At 39.0% G+C, this 24,405-nt stretch overlaps 1 protein-coding gene across 1 annotated transcript; it reads left to right on the forward strand.

Moving 5' to 3' along the window:
• The first annotated feature begins 895 nt into the window (after positions 1-895).
• CEP83 (centrosomal protein 83) lies at positions 896-23,872 on the forward strand. The gene is made up of 16 exons (XM_081878343.1): positions 896-1,225; positions 3,027-3,285; positions 4,620-4,770; positions 6,780-6,872; positions 8,870-9,001; positions 9,739-9,990; positions 11,917-12,048; positions 16,297-16,411; positions 17,326-17,470; positions 17,874-18,023; positions 19,397-19,472; positions 20,469-20,626; positions 21,622-21,751; positions 22,631-22,734; positions 22,914-23,091; positions 23,666-23,872. The coding sequence occupies exons 2-16, from the start codon at positions 3,137-3,139 to the stop codon at positions 23,855-23,857; spliced, it is 2,157 nt and encodes a 718-aa protein (XP_081734469.1). The 5' UTR covers positions 896-1,225; positions 3,027-3,136; the 3' UTR covers positions 23,858-23,872.
• Positions 23,873-24,405: the final 533 nt, after the last annotated feature.

Here is a 24,405-nt window from a genome sequence, read left to right on the forward strand (position 1 = left end):
TAGCTCAAGACCACACACCCCCATACATCATAACTACATCACAGAAAGGGCTGTCTACAACATAAATTTGAGTGCATTGTTTATCTCCTGTCTGGCAGACCTGTTAACGTTCACTTGTTTGGATACCCTGGGGAGCCTGGCCAGTCTTTTGTAATAACAAATACTTAGTTCCTGAGCCAGGTCACAGGCTCACCCTATTCATACACAGACATACCCTTAAGACAGGATTTGTGAAAAAAAAGACAATGGGGAGGCTTTTCCATTTTCCTTCGACCTTGCAGAGAAATATTTGAGGTCAATTTGGGAGGGACAAAATGGTTTCAGCACTTTTTCTGTGGGGTTTCAGACATGTGGTTTATATATGCAGTTATGAACATTTTATCTATCTATCTATATCTATATATGTATATGTATATATATGACCTTATTTTTTTTTATTTCAATAGTTTGATCCCTACTAACATTATATGGAAACAAAAATTTTTGACTGCATTATTCATGTTTGGGGAAACATTGCAGTATACTTTATAACTACTGTACATTCATTCCAAAACGACCTTTTCCATATCTGTGGCTAGAGTAGCCTAGGGGGACTAACTGTAACTACAAATCTGTATCTCTGATTAGTACAAAACAGGTGAATGGCGTGCGTTCTTCTTTTCATGAGATCTGAAAACGAGTTAACGTTGCAGGATGAAACATGTACAGCTCTTTTGTTTTTCCTGACCACTTGAAACTTAGGAAGGCGCTACCAAACGGGAACGAACAGATTTGTTTCAAGCATTACAGCTTCCTCTCAATTTGTGGGATGTTTCTGTGCCTGCTGGGAAGGAGCTCCTATTTAATTCCATGGGGCTGACTCCTAGGAAAGCGGGGTCGGTCAGGACTGTACCCTAAAACTCGTGCCCCGCCCCGCCCCGCCCCGCCCCGCAGTATTGGTTCCCTCTCATCAAAGGTTAGTACACTTCGTTTTTAAAGAACGCAAGAACCGCCTCCTCCGATTAAGAACGGTCTCTACGTCGGGCGTAATCAAGCAGCGCTCCTGAGAAACGGACAAGCTAAGGGTTAACACAATTAGCCCCGCCCACTTTTGCCTTCGCGCGCCGCCTCCCGCCTCTTGCATCTATTGCACCGTGGCAACCACGCTTCCGCATTCCCGTGCTGCCCCGGGGCTGGCGAAGACATTGTCCGGTGGGTTCCAGGCGCCAGCTGACAAAATGGAAAGGTAGGCGAGCATACGGGTCCCGGGAGGGCTCAGCGGAAAACGAGAGGGGCGGGGCGAGCGGAGCCGAAGCGCCATTTTTAAACAGCCGAGGCAACCGATGCTCGCCTGAGGAAGAGAAGGAGGCAGGGCTGGGCCGGCGGGGCAGGGCTGCTCCTGAGGCGGTTGGCGCTGCCCGTTTGCTTCGCGGTTCTCGTTCTTTCGACGTGGGTCGGTCAGCCGCTTTCCTTCGTGGGGGCTGGAGGCTTCCCTTCCCCGCCCGCCTTTCGCCTTCGCGACGGCCCTCTGAGGTAGGCCGGTGAAGGAAGACCGGCGCCTCCCCCCCAAAAGCCCAGTCCCAGTGAGACGAAACACGGAATATTGCCATCCAGGGCTATTTCTTTTCTTTCCCCCCCGAGCAGGAACTTTGTTCCCGCACCTCTCAGGTGGGCGCCATTGCCTTTATAAGGGAGCAAGGTCGGCGTTCACGGTGAGTTCCTCTTTTTCTACTAAAAAATAAATAAATACTGTACAGTAATGCCACTCCAGATAGTTTCACCGGCCAAAGGGATTTTTTAAAAATACCGCCAAGGTGCTCGTAAGGTAATGCTGGCTAACCGCTCTAGTTCTGCTGCTCTTAAAAGTTGCCTGCAATTTAGCTGCACTGATTTAAGCAGCTCTTTAGAAATAACCGCTCACAGTTTTATAAGCATTTGGAAACTTAACCACAAGGGGTCAGTATAATCCAAATGTATTACGGTCTTCTATCTTGCACAATTAGCATCTATCCTAATATTTATTCCGGTATATTTTATCAAGGCTGTTAATAGTAATAATAAAACACAAATAATAAAAGATATGGTTTGAAAAACGAATCTTTTAAAAACAGGGTGAGATCCAATGAGGAGACTTAGTCTCCCCCCCATCTGTTTTGGGGAGCTGTGCAGGGTAGGAGAAATCCCATTGTGCAAGCAGATTTACACTTTTGGATGTCACCCAGTAATCATACAACAAATAAAACTTCAACACCTATACACACTAGATGTGTAGTTAATTTTTTAGCATGTGACTTTATTATAAGTATTAAAATTTGTGTTTCAAATCCATTGACCTTTTAATTGCAAGACATTTTCTGGCAACCCCAGCTCCTCAAATTTTATTTAGTGGGCATGCTTTAAGCTCTGGTGTAAAGTTCTTTTTACTAGTTTAATGTTTGTGCTTAGTTTTGATTTATAGCCTATCCTGTGCCAAAGCCTGAAGGCTTGTATTTTTACTATTAATTATTTTCTCTTCCTCAATAAGTTTAGGCATCATGTGTCAAATAAACCAAATGTTAATTGTTTTACAAAACAATATTAGTCATATCGCATAGCTAAAACCATTGGTAGCTTCAGTTTAGTGCCTAGCAATGGCAGGGAAGATTTTAGCAAGGCATTCAATGCAGGCAAAGTGTTGAATATTATGCTGGTTGTAACTTGCATCTGTCACAAAGTGGGATGCATTATCCTCAGAGGATATTGCACAGTTTGGCTGTCTTCTGTATAATCCTTCGGAGTAAACAGTCCTGCGGGAACAGAACTTTTGCACCCAAAGAAAAAAATGGTTTAGGTAATGGGGAAGTTTATGCAGTGCTTTCATAAATTAACTTTGTTTAATGTGGTTGATTTGAGAATGAAATCAGATTAAAACACACACACTATATATATGTATTTTCAAAGATACCCTTGTCAGAGAAATAATGAAGCTTTTGAACATGTATTCAAAGCAGAGCCTTTTTAACCATGAATCCATTGACTACTAATTGGGTGCTTTTCTGTTTGTACAGGTAATTTGGCCTCAAGGGATTCCCTCAGGAGAGAAAGAGGTCTCTATGACGGTGGCAGGCTTGTGCTGACAGCTTTATTAACATTGTCATCTCATTAACATTCAGTCAGAATGGACACTTTTCCACATATCCTTTCATCAGTCGGTGGAAGTGGAGATCTTAGCTCACAAGCAGAAGTACAAAAACTGTTAAATGATGAAAGAATGCGGTGTGAACACCATAAAAACAATTACCAAACTCTTAAAGCAGAACATACAAGGTATAGTATGCTTTCTTTCTTTTTGATGTTGAGCTATTTAATTAAATGTTTTGATCATGAAAATAAAATATAAGTTTTCTATAGCTAAACTAGTTGCAGTACTAATCAGATGTTAGACGACTAGTATTCAAGTTTAGCACACTGCTACAAACTTTTACTGGGGAGTAGGGGCTAGTTTGGAGGAACTTGATGACAACAGGTGGATTTGCATGGTTATGCCACAACCACCAAGGATGGGTAGACAATTTTTGGCTGGTACTCCCTCCTCAATGTGGAAAAGGCACCATTGCCCAAAGATACACAATGCACCTTCACACAGTGACGTCCTTTTCTGTGCCCTGGTATTTCCTGAGGGGACATACTGGGTGGGCATGTGTGCTGTTGGACGTTGCCTTCAGGCAGTGGCAACCAGCTCTTCCATCTGCCCAACATTATTTCTTTGGCTGGTATGGGCAGTGTACTGTTGAAGCTTGGCAAAAGCACACAAACTATTTGCCAAATGGAGCAGCCTCCATGCAGTTCTGTTTCACTTTGCCATTGTATTGCTTCTAGTTTCTGTGAATTGGGCCTCAATTTCTTGGGATGTTGAAATTTCAGTTATTTAGGGAACAATTCTATCTCTTCTCTGCTTGGTAGGGCTTTATGGAGTAGCAGGTTGGCAGATACAGCTCTCCTGCACAGAAGGTGGAGAATTGGCAGATTACTGTGCCAACCTGGAGGTGACCGTCATGTGACTGTAGTAGGGCCTGCTTAGGATCCAACATATCCCAGGCCAGTTCAGCCCTGCCCCTGGAAAGTTCTGTTTTGGAGATCCACTGGTTGCTGCCAGTAGGAATCCTACTAATGGCACTTCCACATTTTTGGCAGGTGGGAGTGGAACTCTGTGCCAGATACAGGCTGCCAGGACTAGGTAGAGGGGCACTTGCACCCAATCCACTTCCCCCCAGCCCACCACAAAGTGGGGGTTGTATTGTTGTGCTAGTGTATTTAAAAATATGTACAATGTTGATTTTTTGTTTGTGTGTATTGGCATTTTCAGTATAAAAAACTTTCTAACAGGAAGAAAATGTCAAAGCTGCCACCCAGAACACCTCCATGGTGTTGCTGCTCTTACTTCTTTCAAACCTCTCCTTTTCTGTGCAGTCTTTTGGCACAACTCCCTATGTGTCATATTAACTGTAATTAAGCCTAAGTATGTGTAACTGAAATGAAATGATATGCTTCCCCTGTTTATCCTACTTCCCCTTTCCTCTCCTTCTCTGTTATCCTCAATGTGCCAAGATATAGATCAGTAAACTGAAAAGCAGATACATTGTAAAATGATTTCTTTTCAGGCTTCAGAATGAATATACAAAATCACAAAATGAGCTCAAACAGTTGTTACGTGAAAAGCAGACAGTTCATGATAAATTTCAGTGTCTGCTCAGTGAATTCCGAGATGAATTGTTGGATAAATCAAAAGAAGTAGAGGAGTTAAAGAAGCAGGTACGGCCACAATTCTTTCTGTTAAGTTACGTTATTCATACACAGTATCTTAATCCACGTTGCTAATTATGGCTGATGTTCCTGTTAAACTGTTACTGGTATCTAAAGAACTGCAATTGGGGATATAGTTCTTACTTTTCTTACCACATATTTCTTTTGTGGTAGTACTGCTGTTGTGACCTACCTTAGATCAGCCATGACCGGATAGTGAGTCCCAGCCCACCAGTTGAAGACTGGCTTCGATCATGTAGGAATACTTTGTGACTATTTTTCTCTTCATTCAAAATATCTCCATGCCATACTCTGCTCAGTTTCAAAAATTAATTTGACATGAGGCATGAGAGGTGCCATTTCAAAAGAAGTTTAAAGACCCCTTTGACTCATGTAACTTGTTTAACAGTTGTCTGGAACATGACATGCACTTTTACTACAGTCGTACCTTGGGAGCTGAATGCCTTGGCAATTGTACATTTTGGCTGCTGAAAGCTGCAAACCTGGAAGTAAGTGTTCCAGTTTGCAAACATTCTTTGGAAGCTGAACATCCAGTGTGGCTTCCGATTGGCTGCAGGAGTTTCCTGGAGCCAATCAAAAGCTGCGCCTTGGTTTCCAAACATTTTGGAAGTTGAATGGACTTCCGAAACGGATTCCGTTCAGCTTACAAGGTATGACTGTAATAGCTTGCAGGGAGCATCTGATCCATTAGATGATTTTGCCCAGTTTAAATTGTTTTTCTCAGTTGATTAGAGGAAGGGCAGGGTGTGTGAAATATAATCTGTCAAGAAATTTTATGTCTCCTGGAATATTGTACACTCTTATTTTTCTTCTTTGGCGATCACTCGTAGCCGAGTAAGATTGTCTTCCATGAACACGGTCTTAACTGTGACTGGAGGCCAATTCTAGATCCACACGTCCTTCCACAGTGGGGACATAGGTTTCCGGACAGGACATTAAGAAGGAGTGATACTGTATTTACTTATTTGTGTATATAGTTTATATCCAATTTATTCTACATAGATATATGCTCTTAAAGTGGCTAAAAGAGTTGTAAGAAATGAAGTACAATATAAAGTCATAAATAAAGCATGCAAACTAAAACAGCAATAGCCAATTTAAGTAGAAGGTAAAATCATTCATGTCTAAGTTAAATTAGTAGTCCTAAAATGCCCAGAAAACCATGAATGGCACTTAAATTATAATAATGAGATGTTTTTGGTCACTGGTAAAAAAAATATGCCTTTCTAAAGATTTCATCCATATTAAAATGTTTCCCTATCACATGTTCATGAATTTGAGAATATTATTTATTAATAACTTAATTCCACTCTTCTTTCAAGCAGCTCACGGCAGCTATGGCGTTTATTTATTTATTTAATTTTTACACCTCTTTATTTCATAGAATTCTATTAAGTGGTTTCTCTCCCCCCCACCACCACCCCCAGCATTTATCTTAATAACAACCATATGACTTACAGTAGGTTGAGAGACAAGTGCCCAAGGTCATTCAGTCAGTTTCATGACTTGAGTGGGGATTTGTACCTGAGTCTCCATAGTCCTAGTTATTCATACTGTGTCTCAACACTGAATTTTTATTAGTTGGGTAGACTGTATACTATAACAAATATGCATCTATCTTTGATCTGTGTTAGGAATTGTGCAGTGCCGTTTTATACATGTCTATTCACAAGCCAGCTGCATTGAGCTGAACATACCTTACTTCCAGGTATGTTTAGGCCTGTAGATTTAGTTTGTATTTTCCTTTGATTGAGTCATTTTGGCAGTTGCCCAGTGATGAAAACCTTGTTGTAATAGCAGTGTTCAAACAGATCCTATACCTTTTTATTTTTGCCAGTTCCAGTACTTTAGGAATATATGCAGCATAACAGGATAATATTGGAGTGTTTCCATCCTTAGGTGGGGGAACGCCAGGTCTTTTAAGTGGCGGCATAATCTTCATAGAGGCAAATAATGAAACTGTTGCTTTCTTTTTATGCATTTCTTCGGACATGTAGGTAATTACTCCACAGAAGTTAGAGTTGCTTAAAACAGAAATAAGAGACAACATAGAAGCACCTCTGAAAGAGAACCTTCGAAAGCTCGATAAAGTAAGTAGAAACAAAGTTTTCTATGAAATGAAAGTTTTATATCCAGCCTTTTCTTCAAAGTATAAAAATATTTTTAGTTAGCTGGCTCCATAATTAGTTACAATTTTTCTAACCAAAATATATTTTCCTATCTACTGTTACTTATATTTGATGGACAGGAGAGGTCAGTGTTTATCTTCTTTCTGATAACATTTAAATACAAGCTGATTAAATAACAAGGTGAGCTTAAAGACCCATGGATCAAAGTTATCTTGCCATGAAGCATAACAGTTCGTTTTAATTCAGCTTCCCTGGTTGAACACAACAGCAAGCATATGTCTGTAAAAGTGAAATTAAATTCTGATAAAGTCCTCTCCCTGGCTACATAGGAGAGGGAAAGTGTAGTGTGTAAGCCTGTTTTGCTCAGGCACCTTCTGGCTCACTTATGTCATGCTAAACTGGGTTAGTGCAAATGCAACCATGGAATGCCTCCTGTTTTGTGTTTAAAGAGGCTGGAGATAGGATCTTACCCACTGCACTATTAAGCTTTTGGGCCCATGAGCATCACAGAGGCTGGTACAACCCTTCAGTGACTAAAGGTAACAATAAGAGAAAGAACAGGATTCTCTTGACAGTGGCTCAGCTATCTCAACTAGGGCTGGGCGATATCTGGTTTTCAACTATTACCAGTTAAACATTGTGATATTTCGCTATATCACGATATGTGAAATAAGGCTGGAGCTATGTAGAGGTGAACATGGCAATGTCCTGGCAGCTGCTACTACTTATGGGTCTAACTCTAAAACTGAATTTTTTTTACTTAACATATTGTTACAACTGTTATGTTATAGTACTACTGTACCAATAGTAGCACAGTTTTTGTAAAATTAAAGTTATAGAAGTAATTATTAGCATAGATATCAAAGCTTCCCTAAAAATTTAATTACATTACTAAACAAGAAAAAGCAAATTCAGTGTCACACTTTTAGATATTCAGATACCCTTGGTTGGAAAACCCAGTGTTTTTTGCCGACTGGTGGCTGCTGCTTCACAAAAACAAATGCACCACATACACCACCAACGGATGGGGGGGGGGAGATATACATAGACACTTGCACACCCACAAGCAGTATGCACATGCAGATGGAGGGGGGAATGACAGAAGATGGTCAAATGCCAAAGGAAGGTGTCTGTTTTTACTAACCCCAGTTTGTTTTTTACTGGGGGGAAAGGGCTCCAGAATTCTGAACCTTGCAGGCTTTCCCTAAACCAACTACCAGCCTGGTGCCTTTAAGCAAGAGCCTTGAGGGAAGAAGTCCCTGCTTGCTGGCTGGATGGCTGGGGAGACAGAGAGCTAACCATTTCTCAAAGTTCCAATTGGCAATATCTGCTTCGCGATACTTGACTCAGCCTGTAGTAATTTGTAGTGAATTGCTCCTCCTGCATGAGACAGGGAAGGTTGACTGACAGTGACTGTCAGCTTTGTTTGGTGATATCTGCTGGGCAATATTTGAGTCAGCCTGCTGTAGTGATTTGTAGCTATTTCTTGTTGCTGCAGGAGGCAGGGAATAGCTGACTGAGGTGGAGTTAGCAAGTGCTGCACACACAGGAAGAAGCATTGGCTTCCTGGTTTTTCCAATATTGTGATTTTTTTTAATACCACACACACACAATATGTGATAAATTGCAAAGTCATTAAAAAAACCTGTTATCATGATTTGATATATTGATTTATAGCACAGCCCTAATCTCAGCTGTTCTTCCTGGCAATATGACTCCATTGCCGCAATGGTCACTGGCAAGGAGCATTCACCGTTGCTTCTGGAGCTTAAGCCAAACAATAGTATTACTGTATTTCTTTTGATGCAACTGTAAATGTTGCCATCAAAAACAATTAACAATTGTTGACCTGTTTTCAGTTTACACCTGATACTTACTAAACATCTTGTGTGTTCATTTTTTTCTGCATGGGTTTGCATTTTTTATTCACTTTAGTCACATATGTTCTTCTTAATTAGGAAGCAGAAAAATGGAGAACAGAATATAACAAACTTCGCTATGAACATACTTTCCTTAAATCAGAGTTTGAGCATCAGAAAGAAGAACATGCCCATATTTTAGAAGAGCACAAATTAAAATATGAATCTGAGGTAAGGAAGAATATTTTAATATAAGAAAAACCATAACATTTGAATATGAATTTAATCAACCGTAATAAATTTGAACCCTGCCTAAAGCATAATCAGTCAGGCCTTCTGCTTCATGAATGTCTTAAGAAAAAGGAGGAAATATGCAGTTTACCATATGTTAACTTTAGAGTAAGTCTTGCTGCATTCAGCCAACTTACTCCCAAGTAAATGTGTGTAATTCTGCAGCCTTACAGTTGTGATAATGAACTAATTGCATATTTCATTGTTCTACTGTTCTTAATCAAGTGAAAACATCTTAGAAAATGTGTTGATATTTTTCCTGACTAAAAAATTACCTCAGGTGTGTTATTGGTTCCAGTTTTATGGGGGACACATTTCTGTCACTTTAATTTTTCTGTGAGAAAAGGGCCTATAAAACATAGTGCTCGTTTTACCAATGTATTGCTTATTTTGAATGAAATGAAAATGTGTTTTCATTTTAGAACAAATATATTTACTTTTATGTGCTTTTCTAGTACTTCTGGGCTTATCAACATAATGTTATATTTAAATACACTTTGACCAGTTCCAAGCGCAGGAACACGGTTCGCGCACGGTGGGTTCTCATTCCCTCCCTCCCGTCTGCATACACGGTTGTGTGTGGACCTGGTGCAAGGAATCATTGAATCTTTTGGGTTTTCTGAAGTCACACTCAGACTGGAGTGGGCCCATAGTGTTGTCTGTTCATTTACTCATAGATAACGAGACTTGGCAAAGATAAAGAAGAATTGCATAATCAGCTGCTTAATATTGATCCTACAAGAGATGGCAAGCGCGTGGAAGCACTATTAAGAGAAAAGGCTCAACTAGTTCAGAAATTAAAGGGTTTTGAAGCAGAAGTAGCAGAACTAAGAGCTCAGAGGGAGAACTCTGGTATGCAAGCAGAAAATGTGCAAAGAATACAGGTGCGACAGTTAACTGAGATGCAAGCTACAGCGCGATCCTTGGAGGTAGGAGATTCTGATTGTTCTTCCTACAAGACATAGTAAAGGTGTACACTGTGTGTTAACTTAAACAATGAGAAACTCACATCAAGCCATCAATGAGCTTGATTCTTCCTAATCAGATTCACATTTCCCTAATAGTAATAAGATTACTTCTTTGCAAAGTAGTTCTGAAAAATATGACAGATTTATCTACAAAGTGGTTTGAATCATGATATTTTGAATAATCATTGCGGAGTCTACAAGTTTGAACTTTTTACATAAGATTAAAAGTGGAAGGATATTTTACTCTAGTAAACAAACCTGCCTGTAGAAACAATAAATAAATATATAAGCTGAATAATACACTAAGGTCCAAAACATTCAATAAGCAAATTCTACAAATGGGTCCAGCAACAATATCTTATACAGCTGTTCAAACTTATTAGGAGACTAGAGGTTGTGAGGGGGAATTTCAGGAGACTTGTATAGTACAGGAAGGTAAGTTTTTGTTTTATAAAAAACCCCACCTCCCTATTCTAATCACCCCTCGCCAGATCACCATATTTTTCCACCTATAAGACGCCCCCTTGTATAAGACTCGGGGACTCGGATTTAAGAAAATAGGGGAAGATGGCCCAGAGTATAAGATGCCCCCTAATTTTTGACATTTTTTGGGGGGGGAAAAACCTAGTCTTATACAGGGAAGAATACAGTACTTTCTATAAGCTGTTTGCAGCTTGAGTAGACCAATTTCCTCTTCCCCCACCTTCAGTTTCCTATTTTCTTTTTCTTCAAAGGATCCCCTAGCATTGTGTGTGTCCAGGAAGTTCACAGGTTATTGTCAGGCTTTAAATGCAACTTGCATATTCTGTGAAGCTGGGGAGATGTCTGGGTAAATAGAAACCACTTCCTTATTTTTTATGACCCTGTTTTGCTTGCCAGCTGATAGCAAATTTATATGTCTGAGTGCCAATTAGAGAGAATAAATGGGGTCTGCAGGGCAATGCTGCAGTGTTATCCCCACCCATAAAAGCAGTTCCATGATAATGGCTTCAGACAGGACCACAATACCTCAAGAAATGCATCTTATATGAACTGACCCCGACCCTGAAATCATTATCTGAGGCCCTTCTTTGGGTGCCTTCCCCACATAAGGTCTGGAGGGTGGCAACACAAGAACAGGCCTTTTCTGTGGTGGCTCCTTGTTTGTAGAATGCTTTTCCCAAGAAGCCTCACCTAGCACCTTCATTACATATCTTTAGGCGGCAGGTGAAAATGTTTCTCTTCAGCCAGGCATTTGGCTGATTAGTATTCTATGCCCTCTAAAATGTCTTTGTGGGAGATGATCATTGGTTTGTTTTTGTTTTTAATTATGCATTTTGTGTTTTCATTTTGTATTTTTATGTTGTGAACCTCCCTGTGATCTTCAGATGAAGGGCAGTATACAAATTTTAAAAATAAAATAGGTGCACCAGCTTTATATTCTTGTTCAGGTCTGAGAGGGAGAGAGACTGTTTTAGGATAGGAGATGAGAGGACATTCCCTTCCCCCTTTCTGCTGCTGTGCTGCATGTTGCTGAAGAGCTGCCAGCCCCAAACCTGAGCATTTTATAACTTTGCAATATTGTGATGTAGTTCTGGTGCTTGAACTAGCCCTAGCTTCCTAGGGGAGCTATTTAACTTCAGAGCAATAAGCTCTGAATAAGCTAACCATCTAAAATATGTTAATGCAAAATGACCCAGAGAACTCAAAAAGATTTGAGACCTCAGACGCTTACTCACTAGAAGTAATGGCACTGATTTTATTGGCCTCTTGAAACCAGTTCATCAGTCCCAGACAGGTGGCAAGGTTTTGAGTGAAGGAACCTTACTTTTGTGCAAATAGGTTTAGAACTCTGCTTCAAGATTCATTTCTGTGAAGCAATTTAAGATTTCCTTTCTTAATTTTAAGGCTGAAAAACAATCCCTTAAGCTGCAGCTGGAACGCATTGAAAAGGAACTGCAGATGAGCAATGAGCAAAATACGCTCTTAAGAAGCAAGCTACATAAAGCTGAACGAGAGATCAGTGCCTTGACAACTAAAGTAAGTATTTTGATGCTTTCAAGACAGTTTTTTTGGAGATGTTACCAGAACCATTATCACTAATTGTATCTTTGGAGACAAATTGTCTCTATTACACGGCTTTATTTCTCTCCTTTTTCATAATTCAGTGTTTGAAAGCCATGTTCTTATTGTCCTTGGATTTTTCTGTTGGCATGAAAACATAGCATTTTGTTTTTGGCACTGTTCCGTAAAGCAGTAATGACATCCACAAATCACATTTAATAACACTTACTATTGTGAAGATAGGAGGTTGTCTTATGCCACATCAGACTGTTGGTTGGTCTAGCCCAGCGCTAATCAACTCTGAGAACTAGTTACTTGAGGTAGCAAACTGGACAGAGAACTTCTGGCCTAATCTTTTCCTTGACATGCTTGTTCTCTGTGTGGAGGATAAATGTGCTGCGAGCTTTTAGTCATCTACAGACTGAAGTGATAGTCCAGAAGCAGTTTTACTGTGACCAGTGATAAACATGGCTGCATGGGCATTAGCACTTGCATGAGTGGAAGTTCCTTGCATGTGAAAGTGGGATCAGTGACTTTTTAAAAAATCCACCTTGGTTTTTAAGATGTAAGGCATGCCTTCTCAATAGGTATATAAACAAGAAATTGCTGGATCAAGTTAATATAAATAGCCAGTTCTTTCGCTTGCGATCTCAAGATTCTCACTCTTTAAATGATAGTGGGCTTTTATTTCTTGGATGGGGAGAATTGTAGTTTCATGTTCTCAGCCTGAAGCTTGTGCCAGATCTCACCTGTGATAACAGCCTATTTCTTAGAAAGCACCTTCCCCCTCCCTCTCAATTCTGTTTGGGAAAGAGGGAAAAATAAGATGTCTTGCAGCGAGTCTAAGCTGCCTAAAGAGAAGGGGTGGAGATGGGATCCAGATTAAGATAGTAGTGCTTAAGTCACAATGGGACTTGATTTTAGTGGGAACTAAGTGCAATTGACTTTGTCTGGATCCAACCAAGGACAAGTAGAAAAATGCAAGTAGAAGCAAGAGGTTATGGAGACATGGGTTAATGGAACCTGATATATTCAGGGTCAAAGACTGTGGCAACAGAGAAAAAGTACTGGGGGGGGAGTAGCTGGTAAAGTGAATGGAAGTATTTGCTTTCATATTATGTTGTGTATTTTGCTTTGCCAAATTTCATATTGTTTCCTGTTCTGGTGGAGCCACTTTAAACCTGATACTTACAACAATATAGAGATAAACAGCATTAATAGCTGCTGAGTGTCATGCGCCCAGAAAGTGGCTTTCAAATATTTACATATTTTGAGCCTAAAATAAGTATATTCCCAAATAATTTCTTACGTTAGAGCAGGACACTTCCCCTGCAGCTATGTAAATGGCTTAGAGAAATTGTTCCTCATATTATTCTGTTTTCTTCCTTCCGTGAGGGCAATAGAAACTATGTTTTAAAGCACAGAAGTACGAAAATAGAAACTGGGTAACCACAAGATGACTGTTGGAGATTGTAGAAATGATAAACTGTGATCTTTCATCTTAACGGCCTTCTATGTACGCTGATACCTGCAGCAGTAGCTATTATTAAAGAAGCCAGGGATCCATATGATAGAGAATGGAGCTGCAACTTCTTCAGTGTGGAATAAGTCTTATTGTGAGAATTAAGTATAAAGGAAGTATAATAGGGACGCGGGTGGCGCTGTGGGTTAAACCAGAGAGCCTAGGACTTGCCGATCAGAAGGTTGGCACTTTGAATCCCTGTGACGGGGTGAGCTCCCGTTGCTCGGTCCCAGCTCCTGCCCACCTAGCAGTTCGAAAGCACGTCAAAGTGCAAGTAGATAAATAGATACCACTCCTGCGGGAAGGTAAATGGCATTTCCGTGCGCTGTTCTGGTTCACCAGAAGCGGCTTAGTCATGCTGGTCACATGACCCGGAAGCTTTGCGCCGGCTCCCTTGGCCAATAAAGTGAGATGAGCGCACTGTAATCTTGAAATGTCACTGCCAATTACTGTGGACAGTTCTGAGCTAGATGTAGCAGTGGTCTGACTTGGTTTAAGGCAGCTTCATATGATCCTGATCAGCAGTGATACAAAAACTAACATTTTTAACTAGAATAACCATTGATGACAGATAGACCAAGAAGGTCTAACCTTGTGATGTGTAAGTGACAAATGGAGTTTCCTTTTTACTTTAAGAAAATCAGTGTCTTAACTGTAGTTGCTTAATCAAATACTAATTCTTAAAACTTGTGTAGCTTCTACACTAGCGGTTGTGATTACATTTGACATTGAAAAGCGCTTTCTCCTACTGCTTAATTCTCAACAACCCTGTAATTACTGTACTAGGAAAGTTTAAACTAGAATTTCGGTTCATTTCAGACAATGATTGTCTTCAATGTTTTGATTTTTCTATTGAAAAAACATTCTTACTTACAAGGCAGGAAGACAGCTGCTTCGGTTTTACATTGTGTTGGGTTTGTGATGAAGCACGTTGAAATTTCTTCTCCAAGGTTAGCTATTTGCAAGTGACATATAGGAGATAGATGATCTGCCACAATACTGAGCCAATTATACCAGGCCAGTGATTTTAATGGCATAGTTAAGACTAGCACTTCTCTAGCATGAAGGGTTATGTTGTCAAGGTGACAGATTGCCTCGCAGAACATTGAACTCAGTAAAAAGAGCAAGTTGCCAAATTGTGTGCATCCTCTGTGTGTCTGTTTTAAAATCTCTTAAAACACTGTAGATGTGTTAGACATCTGAATGCTGGCTTTTAAGGATGCTCTTTTATGTTAACACCTTAATGATAGTAGTACAGGCAGGTCCCAGTTTCTGAACAAAATGTGTTCCCAGGAAATCACTTGTTAGAAAGTATTTGCATAACAAGCTGACAATTTCCATTCTTTGCTATGGAAATATTTCTAATCTGTGGTGTCTCTCCCTGTTCTGCTGTGGTTACTTCCTAAAATGGCTGCTGCCAGCTAGCAGAAGAGAAACAAAGGAAAAATTGAATTGTCCAGTCTCTCTCTTGATTTGTCCACTCTCCCTCCTTGCACCACCACCACGGTTTCTGCCTGAAAATGGCTGCTGCCGACCAGCAAAGCACAAACAAAGGAACTAGACAAACGGCCTGTTTGGATATCTGAATCAGCCGTTCACATAGTGAGGTTTGAGCATAATTATGTTCAGATAACTGAATTTGTTTTGATAGCAGTATCTGCAGGTATTGTATCCCAACTGATCAGCACAGCTTGGAATGGATTGAGTGCATTTCTCAGCAGTGCTCATAAATGAGCATAGCTGTATAGTATTTTTATTAGAAATGAGGTTGACAGTTTCATTTAAACATTGACCTAAATGCTTAAGCCACTTGGAGCTAATTTGCATGGCTCCAGGAAATAGGTTTTTCATGTGAAATTGGTTTGCATGTGTCTATGTGCACAAGCATGTGCATGCAAGCAAGCCCTGGTTCAGACAAAAAGTTTTCATGTGCAGAGGTATCTTGTTACAGGTTGTATATATGTATCAGGTGTACATGTGTATCAGTTATTGCCTAGTCTTCAGTTCTTATTAATATCTGTTGCAAGTTACATAATAGCAGATTGCAGTATTCATTAATATTTGTTTGAAATTTTATCTAAGAATTCTCAAATAATATTTGTGTGTGCAAAAGAGAGATGGAGACCCAGCTTCTGTCAAATTGGGTTTAAGGAAGTTGCTGATCAGATGAATGCAGTCTGTTACAGGTACATGACACTAGATTCCCCTATTTGGTCGGACATTGATGAACATAACCTGAAAGCTTTTATGGTCTATTTTTAATCCCCCCCCCCTGTAATTCCCTACTTTGGGAATTAATTTATTATCTTTAATATACTACCTTTCTACCAAGGCACCCAAGATGCCTGAAAGAATATAGTGTTGGGGTCTGACAGACCTCTATAGGGATGGTGTTCCATTGTATGAGTGCCGCTGTTGGAAAGGCTCTGCTCCTAGTGATTTCCCTGCCACGTCTCATTTGGCGATGACACCCAGAGCAGACTGTGTATTTTAAATGGTTACCATTTTAAAAATATTTTTCATAAATCATTTCAGCTACCATATTTCTAGCTCGGGGAACTTCCTCCTATGGAAGTAGGAGAAAACCTCAGAATCTTTCATCCAGAAGAAGATAGGAGGGATTCTTGCATGATTTTATCCTCCTTGAGCAGAAAAACTGTTCTGATCAAAACTGGAAATTGATAAAACATTATCTTCTATAGGTTGAAGAACTTAAGCATTCACACAAGTTAGAAATAACAAACATCAAGCTGGAAGCGGCAAGAGCTAGGACTGAGATAGAAAGAGAAAGAAACAAGATTCAAAGTGAAATAGATGGTAAAACTTTATTACTTCAGTGATTTGTTATTGCCACCAATTATAGATACAGATTTTTGTCTTGGAGAAAAATTTAGAACAGTCCAGTAAGTACTGTTGTGCAGCCATATCCCTTTCACTGGGATACTTTCATTTTAATGTGTCACTTTCAATAAGCTGCCATGGTTTTTGTCCAACATGTAGCCCCACTGCACCCAGCTATGTGCTCATATACCTGTAAGCTGACATAACAGAAGTAATCATGGATATAATTATTGTAATTCTTAAATTCAGTGGGGGCTTTTCGCCATAACTGTCATAGCTTTGTGAATATTTAATTTTTAATGTGATCTTTTTCTGGGGTTGGAGGGATATTGTAGCATTTTAATGATAAAGTAAAACATGAATATATTCTCATATTGCAATAATTGTGTGAACCCTCTCTTAAATGAGAATTGTCATCTTGTAACTATCCATTCATCATTATTTATACTTAGATGCTCCCATTAATGCCAGTAGAAATAGCGTCTAATTTTAATTCTGTAAATGCATGTGGAATGCATTTCTGGTGAAGTTTGAACACATTTAAATGTCATTGATTTTCCCACAGGTGAAAGTTAAACAGAAACTTAACCTTCCTTCTGAAACTTGTGGGACATAGGCTGCAAAGGAGTGTGCGTGTACCTGGGAGTAAATTTCACTGAACCCAGTGGGATTTACTTCTGAGTAAATATTCATTGAAGGTTCTTAGCCTAATTCTATAATACTTCCCTAAAGCTACACTGCTTTAAGTAGTGGGAAAGTTGTGGGCAAAGTTGTACTTGAATGTAGGAAAAATGAATGGTGGCTTACGTGAGTGAGCAACAGATTCAGTTTTATCAGCTTCTGTGTAGTGATTTTCAGAGCTTTCAAATACTGTAAATGTTTAAAAACAGGTTTACACTCAGATAATGAAATACGTAAGAAAACACTTGAGCAGCACAAGATGCTTTTAATAGAAAAGGATCGTGAATTAGTACGCAAAGTACAAGCTGCAGAAGAAGAAGGCTTCCAAAAACTTGCAGCATTACAGGAGGAAAAGTAAGTATGTTCTTGTATGTTTTCTTCTCTTGCTCAAAAAGAGTTTAAAATTGTAGCAACTTCCCTGCCTATGAATATAGTCGTTGTGCATTATGTTCCAGCTATAAAATTGCTGCTGCTAGTTGCTATTGCTACAGTGGACAGGGTGTTTTAAATGCATCTCACATTGCTTCAGTATCCTGAATTCACTCTTGCCCTGTCCAAGGAAGCTGCTGAATTAGTTGTGCCTGGTTATGAAATCTGTAGACGGGAGCTTGTGCTGTTTCTGCACTAATCATGGAACACTGAAGCTATACCAGCCGAATAAAAATGTTCTCTCTCACATATATATGTTTGTTTGTGATATGATTTAAAAAACAAAAATCTGTTTTTCACAGCTCTTAAACACTCCATAATGTTTCAGGTTAGAACTTGAAGCCAGATTATCTGAACTGGAGAAAATCAAAGTGGAGCAAGATACTCAGAGGCAGTTGGAAAAGGATGAGTACAAAGAGAAGTTATCTGCTCTGCAGGTGGCAGAAGAATCCAGCAGAAGGGAAATCAAGGATCTTAGGTAATTTGTAGAGGTTTTAATTCTATTTAGGAATTGGAGTTTTTAACACTTTATCAGAAAGTGTTATTGCCTGCTGAACAAAGCTCTTGACACTTCACTGCTTGTGTCTAAGCTGGGCTGATGTTTTTGTTTCTCCAGAAATGGGTTTATAGAAATAGGTATTTAATTGGTAGACCCTTGTTTTGCACCATTTCTTTGCCAGCTGAAGCATGCTGTTGCCTAAAGCTATTCTTGAAACTTCTACATTTGTTCACAATTACACAGTATGTGCACAATACGCTATAAAATACAGTGAAGAAACATAACTATTGATTAGATTTTTGGGGGCATTATATCTTATACAAACATATATTGCTAAAAATTGTTTGGAACCAGTCCTCAATACATGCATTGTTACTTCCATTTATTTCCTCAACATCCTTTCTCTCCTGCCCTTCAAGTTTGTCTTTCCAGTTTCAATATTCTCTAAACATTCTATCTGTTAAGAACTTTGTCTTGTGAACTTTTTATATATTCAGCCATGAATTCATACCCATTTACACTCTGATGCACACAACACAGAGAAAATCAAATGTGTCAGACAAGGTCACAAGGAAAAGGAAAGGAGTGATTAAAAGAAAAGTGGGAAATTCAAGTCAAGCATAGCAGCAGGTGGTCTTCAGTTTTGTGGCCTTTTAAACTTTTTATCTGTCAAAAATGTCTATACCTCTTCTTTGTATAGTCAAATCCATTTAACTCTTAGTGTCCAGGTATCAATGTATGTTTTTTATACTATATTTCCAATATGTAATAATTGCCTTAATTTAAATGCCAGTTTTACCGTTCTAATCTTAAGCATTTTGTACCTTCTTTAAGTTTGAAATTGCTGGGATGTTTCATAATATCATCACTCCATAAGACTACTTTCTACATTTTCCTAGGAGACTTAGCATGCTTAGCCAGTTCTCAAAATTCAGCAGTTACTGGACATTTTCATTATATATGTTTCAAAATGTTTCCCTGGCCCCCATACTTCCAACAGCTATCAATATTAACCCACCATTTATTAAAACATTCCATTGCATGCTCAGTGCATTCTGTGTAGAATATTCTGCTGAATTCATCTTAAGTATATATCCAAGCCTGAGAGAGGGACAGTCTTCTCACATCCATAAGCTATTCTGGTAACCTCTTTTCACAGAAGAGCAGGATAAAAAAAAATTCAGTGATAAATATAAAGTTAATGCTGGGGAGTCTCTTTCCAAAATGCTGGAAATTAGTTTTTCATTTAATTCCATAGTTCCACTCTTGTGTCAGATTTTGTTTAATTTAAAAATGTCCATCTAGTGTAGACCTTTTAAAAATCACAAATCCCACTTTGTATTCATTTATAGGCTAAAGATTCAACAGCAAACTATTCATTCTGAGGAGCTTGAAAAAGAGAGAAGTGAAAATGCTAATCTAAAGGGGGTAAGGATCCAACATCATGTTCTGTCATCTTCTCAAGATAGATCACGTTACTTTCCTTCTTTAATTGTAGCAGCTTGTACTGAAACCAGCATATGATAACAGGTTTGCTTGTCAGTAGTGTCTGGCATGCAGATGTGCATTGCATCTGAACAGACTTCTTTCGTTATCATGCCAAGTAGCTGTTGTCTTATTCTTTATGAATCTCTCCTGTTCCTTTTTAAAGTGACTATCATCACATCTTATGGCAGTGAATTTTGGAAGTTAGCTATTTATATGCTGTGTGAAGAAGTACTTTCTTTGCCCCAACATGTCTGCCAAACACTTAACACTGGGTGACTAGAGTTGTTTTCCTGTGGGACTAATTTGTATAGGTGACTCCTACTTGCTCCAGGCCATGCTAGATTGTCTTTAATGCACCTTCTGTGGAAGGCACTAACTTACCTCCAGTTCTGCTCTGAGGAAAACAACTTCCACAGCTTATTTAATATGCGAACTTGCAGCTGTGTGCATATCACTGAAAAATAATAAAATACTTTTAAGAGATGCAAAAATGGCACACAGGGAAAGAATAAGAAAATGGCACAAACATGGCATATGCGAGGAGGGGTGCAGGAGAGCAGGAAAAAATGACCAGCAGCCTTCATGAGAGTGTTTGGGTGCAGAAGAGGTGGTTGGAGAGGGTGATTAGAGGAAGCAGAGAGACTTATGGAGAGGGTTGGAGAAACGATGGAGGCTTTTCAAGTGGTGCTCAGGGTGGCTTTTTAAACTGACTGCAAGTAGGCACTCATTTGTAGACGTCTTCAGTAAATGCACAGGTGTTGAGGGAGTAGGATCTATGGCACATTGGGTTGGATCCTGTAGTATGGCTCCACTTCCTATGTTCACATGTAACTGCTACAGTTGAGTGATGTGTACATAGGGCTTATATGTTGTTTGGTGGGACTTCTAGAGCTTTGATAAATGATTTCATCAATCATTTTTATGTTTCTTTTGCAGCGCATCCAAGATTTGCAACTCCAAGTGGCTTCTCTGTCACAGTCGGAGAATAACTTGCTAGTTTCCAATCAGAAACTGAAGGAAATGGTGGAGAGATTAAAACATGAATGTCAGAATGCGAGAAGTCAAGCAGAAAGGGCTCAGTTAGATTCAGAGAAGTATGATTTCATTTTTAATATTTTGCTACTGTTGTCTCAAGAAAGTAAAGTTCTGTGGAGAGTAAATGGCCCCAGATGTTTATCTTGGGTTCAGTTGCCTATATTGTGAATTTTCTCTATTATGATAGATTTGAAATGTGAATTAATTATGTCTTGGTTTCACTACTTATTTGATAGCACTGATAGCCTGGATGCAATCCCATGTACACTAATGTGGAAGTAAGCCTAATTAAGCACAACATGCATAGGAATGTGCTGCACATTAAGATGATATACATAATGTTGCCATAAAAACACATAGACTGTCTAGGTAGAATTGTGACATAAGGATTTATTAACTAATTATGTCTTTTCTGTAGCAGGAAAGTAATTTACCTTGTTCCATTAAGTGTGAATGTAGCCTGTACATATAGCCATGTACTTAGTTACCTCTTAATCTATCATCTGCCTCTCACAGCAACTCAATAAATACAATACCGTACGCTCACATCTTGCACACAATTAACTTGCACAGTTGTAGTCTTGCATGGTTGAAAGTTGGCTGGTTGAAACTGCTTTTGCATTGGGCTTTCCTGGTGCAGAAAGAGCTTTTAAAATCTCTGGATGCTTGCTGGGCTCTGGGATGCTCTTGCAAGATCTCACAGGAACTCAGGCAGCTCTGTGAGATCTCAGGAGAGCATCCCAGAGCCTGGTAAATGATGGTCAATTTTCTCTCACAGGACTCACAGGGGCCTTTAATTACTTCTACTAACTAATTTATAAGCCCATATAGAAGTACCCCAACATACAGTTTTGTAAATGCTGATTTAGCACTTGACATAGTGCAAGTTTCAGATCGCCTTTCCCATTGTTTATGGAATTGTAAGAAACATACCTTCTAGGTACTCCTGGATTTCATTTAGCCATGTGAGATATACTCAGCACATTCATGAATGTGGTGATTAACTGTGGATTTGATATGCAAGAGCAACCATTGCTTTTTTTTCCCCCTCCAGAAATTTGGAAGACAAACATGTCGAATGGCTAGAAGAAAAACATAAACTTATTCAGCGTATTACAGAGGTAGAACAGAAGTATAACCAGATGAAAGAAAAATTGCACCGGGCAGCAGTCGCTCAGAAAAAGGCATGTCACTTACAACATATATCTGAGGGAAACTTTTTCATTCTGGGTTAGCTAAAATTATGCTTCTATAACAGGATTCTAATTGTAGCCAACATAATGTTTGTAATTTGTAAAACAAAATATTGACCTCTATTGCTAAAAGCTTTTGTGTTTTAAATGGCAAAAAAAAGCTGTGATAGCACTGAGAAATAACCCTAGTTGTGACATCTACCGGTAATTTTTGTTTGTGGTTAGATATTAACAGCTACACACCAAAGCTAATTAGATTTTTAAAATATGTAGCTATATTTTTTTCCTGTGGAAAAATGCAAGTGTTGCAGAAATATTTTCACAGCTTTACAGAATACCAGCGACCTTTCTTTCCCTCTCCCCTCCACACCAAATAAATTAACAGGGAATTTCAGTGACTGAGGAGAGAAAGAAGCACAAGGCTTTGTCCCACTACTTGATGTCCTAGTAGGATGTGTTGCTCTTTCTGTTCCTCTTTCCAAAACATACCTTTTCAGTCAGGGTCTCTGTTTGCATCATTCCTGCTAGCCTTTCCCACTATACAAATGATGTTTGTAATAAAAGGACAATAATGTCTCTCTTTTGGTAATCATAGTTAATTCCAAATGGATATGTCCCCGCCCCCCATAAAAACACCAATTTCACAAATGCTTCCTCCTTTATACTTGATTATTTTTCTTATTGTAACCAGGCTGGTGTGCTCAGTATTAAGTACCTCCATCCCAATGAATATATGTACCTAATTTGAGAATTTGGGGATAAGACTCCAATTAGAGCATATGGGTTAGAAAATGGTATGCTGCATTGGAGGTCAACAATCAAATGAATGTTTATTTCTCTAACTATACATAGTATTTGCCCTATTTGCAGAGGAAGACACTTAATGACAAAAAGCAAAAGAAGTTACTGGAGAAGATAGAGCTGTTGGAAGCCAAGAGAGAAGAACTGGAAACAGAAAACCAGGTGTTAAATAGGTAAATTGAGATATTGCTTGCTCTTGAATTTTGTTATGTTTCAGAGACAGAATGACTGTCATCATTACTTAATAAATTCCAAAATAAATTCTTTGCTGCATCACTTGAGATGGCGTTGGTGGTAAAGTTTGCATGTTTGAAGACAGTGTCCTATTTGTTTCACGTCTTGACTATTTTAGGCAGAATGTTCCTTTTGAAGAACATATTCGCCTTCAGAAAAGGCTAAAGGATTTGCAGCGGAGACATAACGAATTCCGCAGGTTAATTCTGTTTCCCAACATCCCAGTGCTGAATCAAGTAGGCTTATTGTCTTCAACTCCGATACTTGGAGCAGAGGCATCCTTCCCTTTCTTGCCGGTAGGTGCAAAGTTACATAGGCATTCTCAAAGAGATGGTTTAAGATAACAAGAAAATGAGCCTGTAAAACAGGAAGAAGTGTTGAAAGCTTAAAATTCAAAGCAGGTTTCTGAAAGTTTTGGATATGAGAAGATATATAAAACAGCCCCCTGTGGTGGGCTAGACCCAGAATTCAAAGAATTACCTTAAGCAAAGCCAGTAAGTTTTTACTTCATTGCTTTAAACATCAGAGTTCTGTGTTCTATTTATAAAAAAATGCTTCGGGAAGACTTTTGCTTTCAAAAGCTGTTTGCCATATGACATGGATATCTGCTGTTTGAGAAACAGAATCCCAACACCCTCTCATTTGGATTATGGACTATTTCATACACAGGTTATATACTGTATAGGTTTCATTTAAAAAAAAAATTCTGAAAGCCACATTCTCTTTTGACTTAGTGAGCCATACAAAAATATCTAAATAAGTAAACAGAAGCCAGAAAGGCACAAGCACAACATCAGATTGCAATGAAAGTGTTAGTCATAGAATATCTCTCTAAATGTTAAACATAATGGGTTGCTTCTTAATTTCAAGGAGGAACAGCATCAAAAAGAGCTTTCCCTGCTTCGCAAGCGCTTGGAAGAACTAGAAACCACCCAGAGGAAACAGCTGCAGGAGCTTGAGGCCTCTACTGAACGAGCTCGGTCAGTAATAAGCACGGACTCGAACTCTGATAGACATAAGCTTGTTGAAGAGTATGGTCTACCAGCTGGGGATGCCAAATAAACCCTTGACTCTAAAGCATCATATGCTTTTTGTCCTTTGCCAAAAACACACCCAGAAGTGCCTTGAAGTAGAGGATAGTCTGTATCATTTTCTATATTTTTAATTAATTGTTTTTTAAAAGCAACAACAGCAGTAGAATTCAAGAAAAAATGTGTGGTTTTTTTGTGCGTGTGTGAGAGAGCTCTTCTAGTTTGGATTATAGGAGGAGATCCATCATGTTGCACTAAAGATTTTTTTCTGACAAGACTTTTCTCAAGTCACTTAGGGAGTGTAGTAGCTGTGTGGAAAAATCCCCCTTTCCAGTTTGATCATGAAGTTCTCCATCTTTCATCAGTACTGTGAGCTTAAGACTGGCATCATGTAATTAACAAGACTGAAACAACCCAAAACATTATTGGTTGAACCCTAACAACCCGAACAACTAAAGGCCGGTAAAATTCTGGGAATATGATCTCTGCCTTTATAAAGTACTTTATTATCTGCACTTTAATATGATTATAAAGGATATCAGAAGTAACAATATTTTAAAATGATTATGAATTATGAAT

Source organism: Podarcis erhardii (genome assembly GCF_964252035.2).
Source record: "Podarcis erhardii genome assembly, chromosome: 10".
Taxonomy (NCBI): domain Eukaryota; kingdom Metazoa; phylum Chordata; class Lepidosauria; order Squamata; family Lacertidae; genus Podarcis; species Podarcis erhardii.

Excerpts from the sequence above, each read along its gene's own strand:
- CEP83 (XM_081878343.1), top strand. The coding sequence starts at position 3,137 with ATGGACACTTTTCCACATATCCTTTCATCAGTCGGTGGAAGTGGAGAT. Across the intron at positions 4,771-6,779 it reads TAGAGGAGTTAAAGAAGCAG|GTAATTACTCCACAGAAGTT; the intron begins GTACGGCCACAA and ends TCGGACATGTAG. Across the intron at positions 23,092-23,665 it reads CATCCTTCCCTTTCTTGCCG|GAGGAACAGCATCAAAAAGA; the intron begins GTAGGTGCAAAG and ends CTTAATTTCAAG.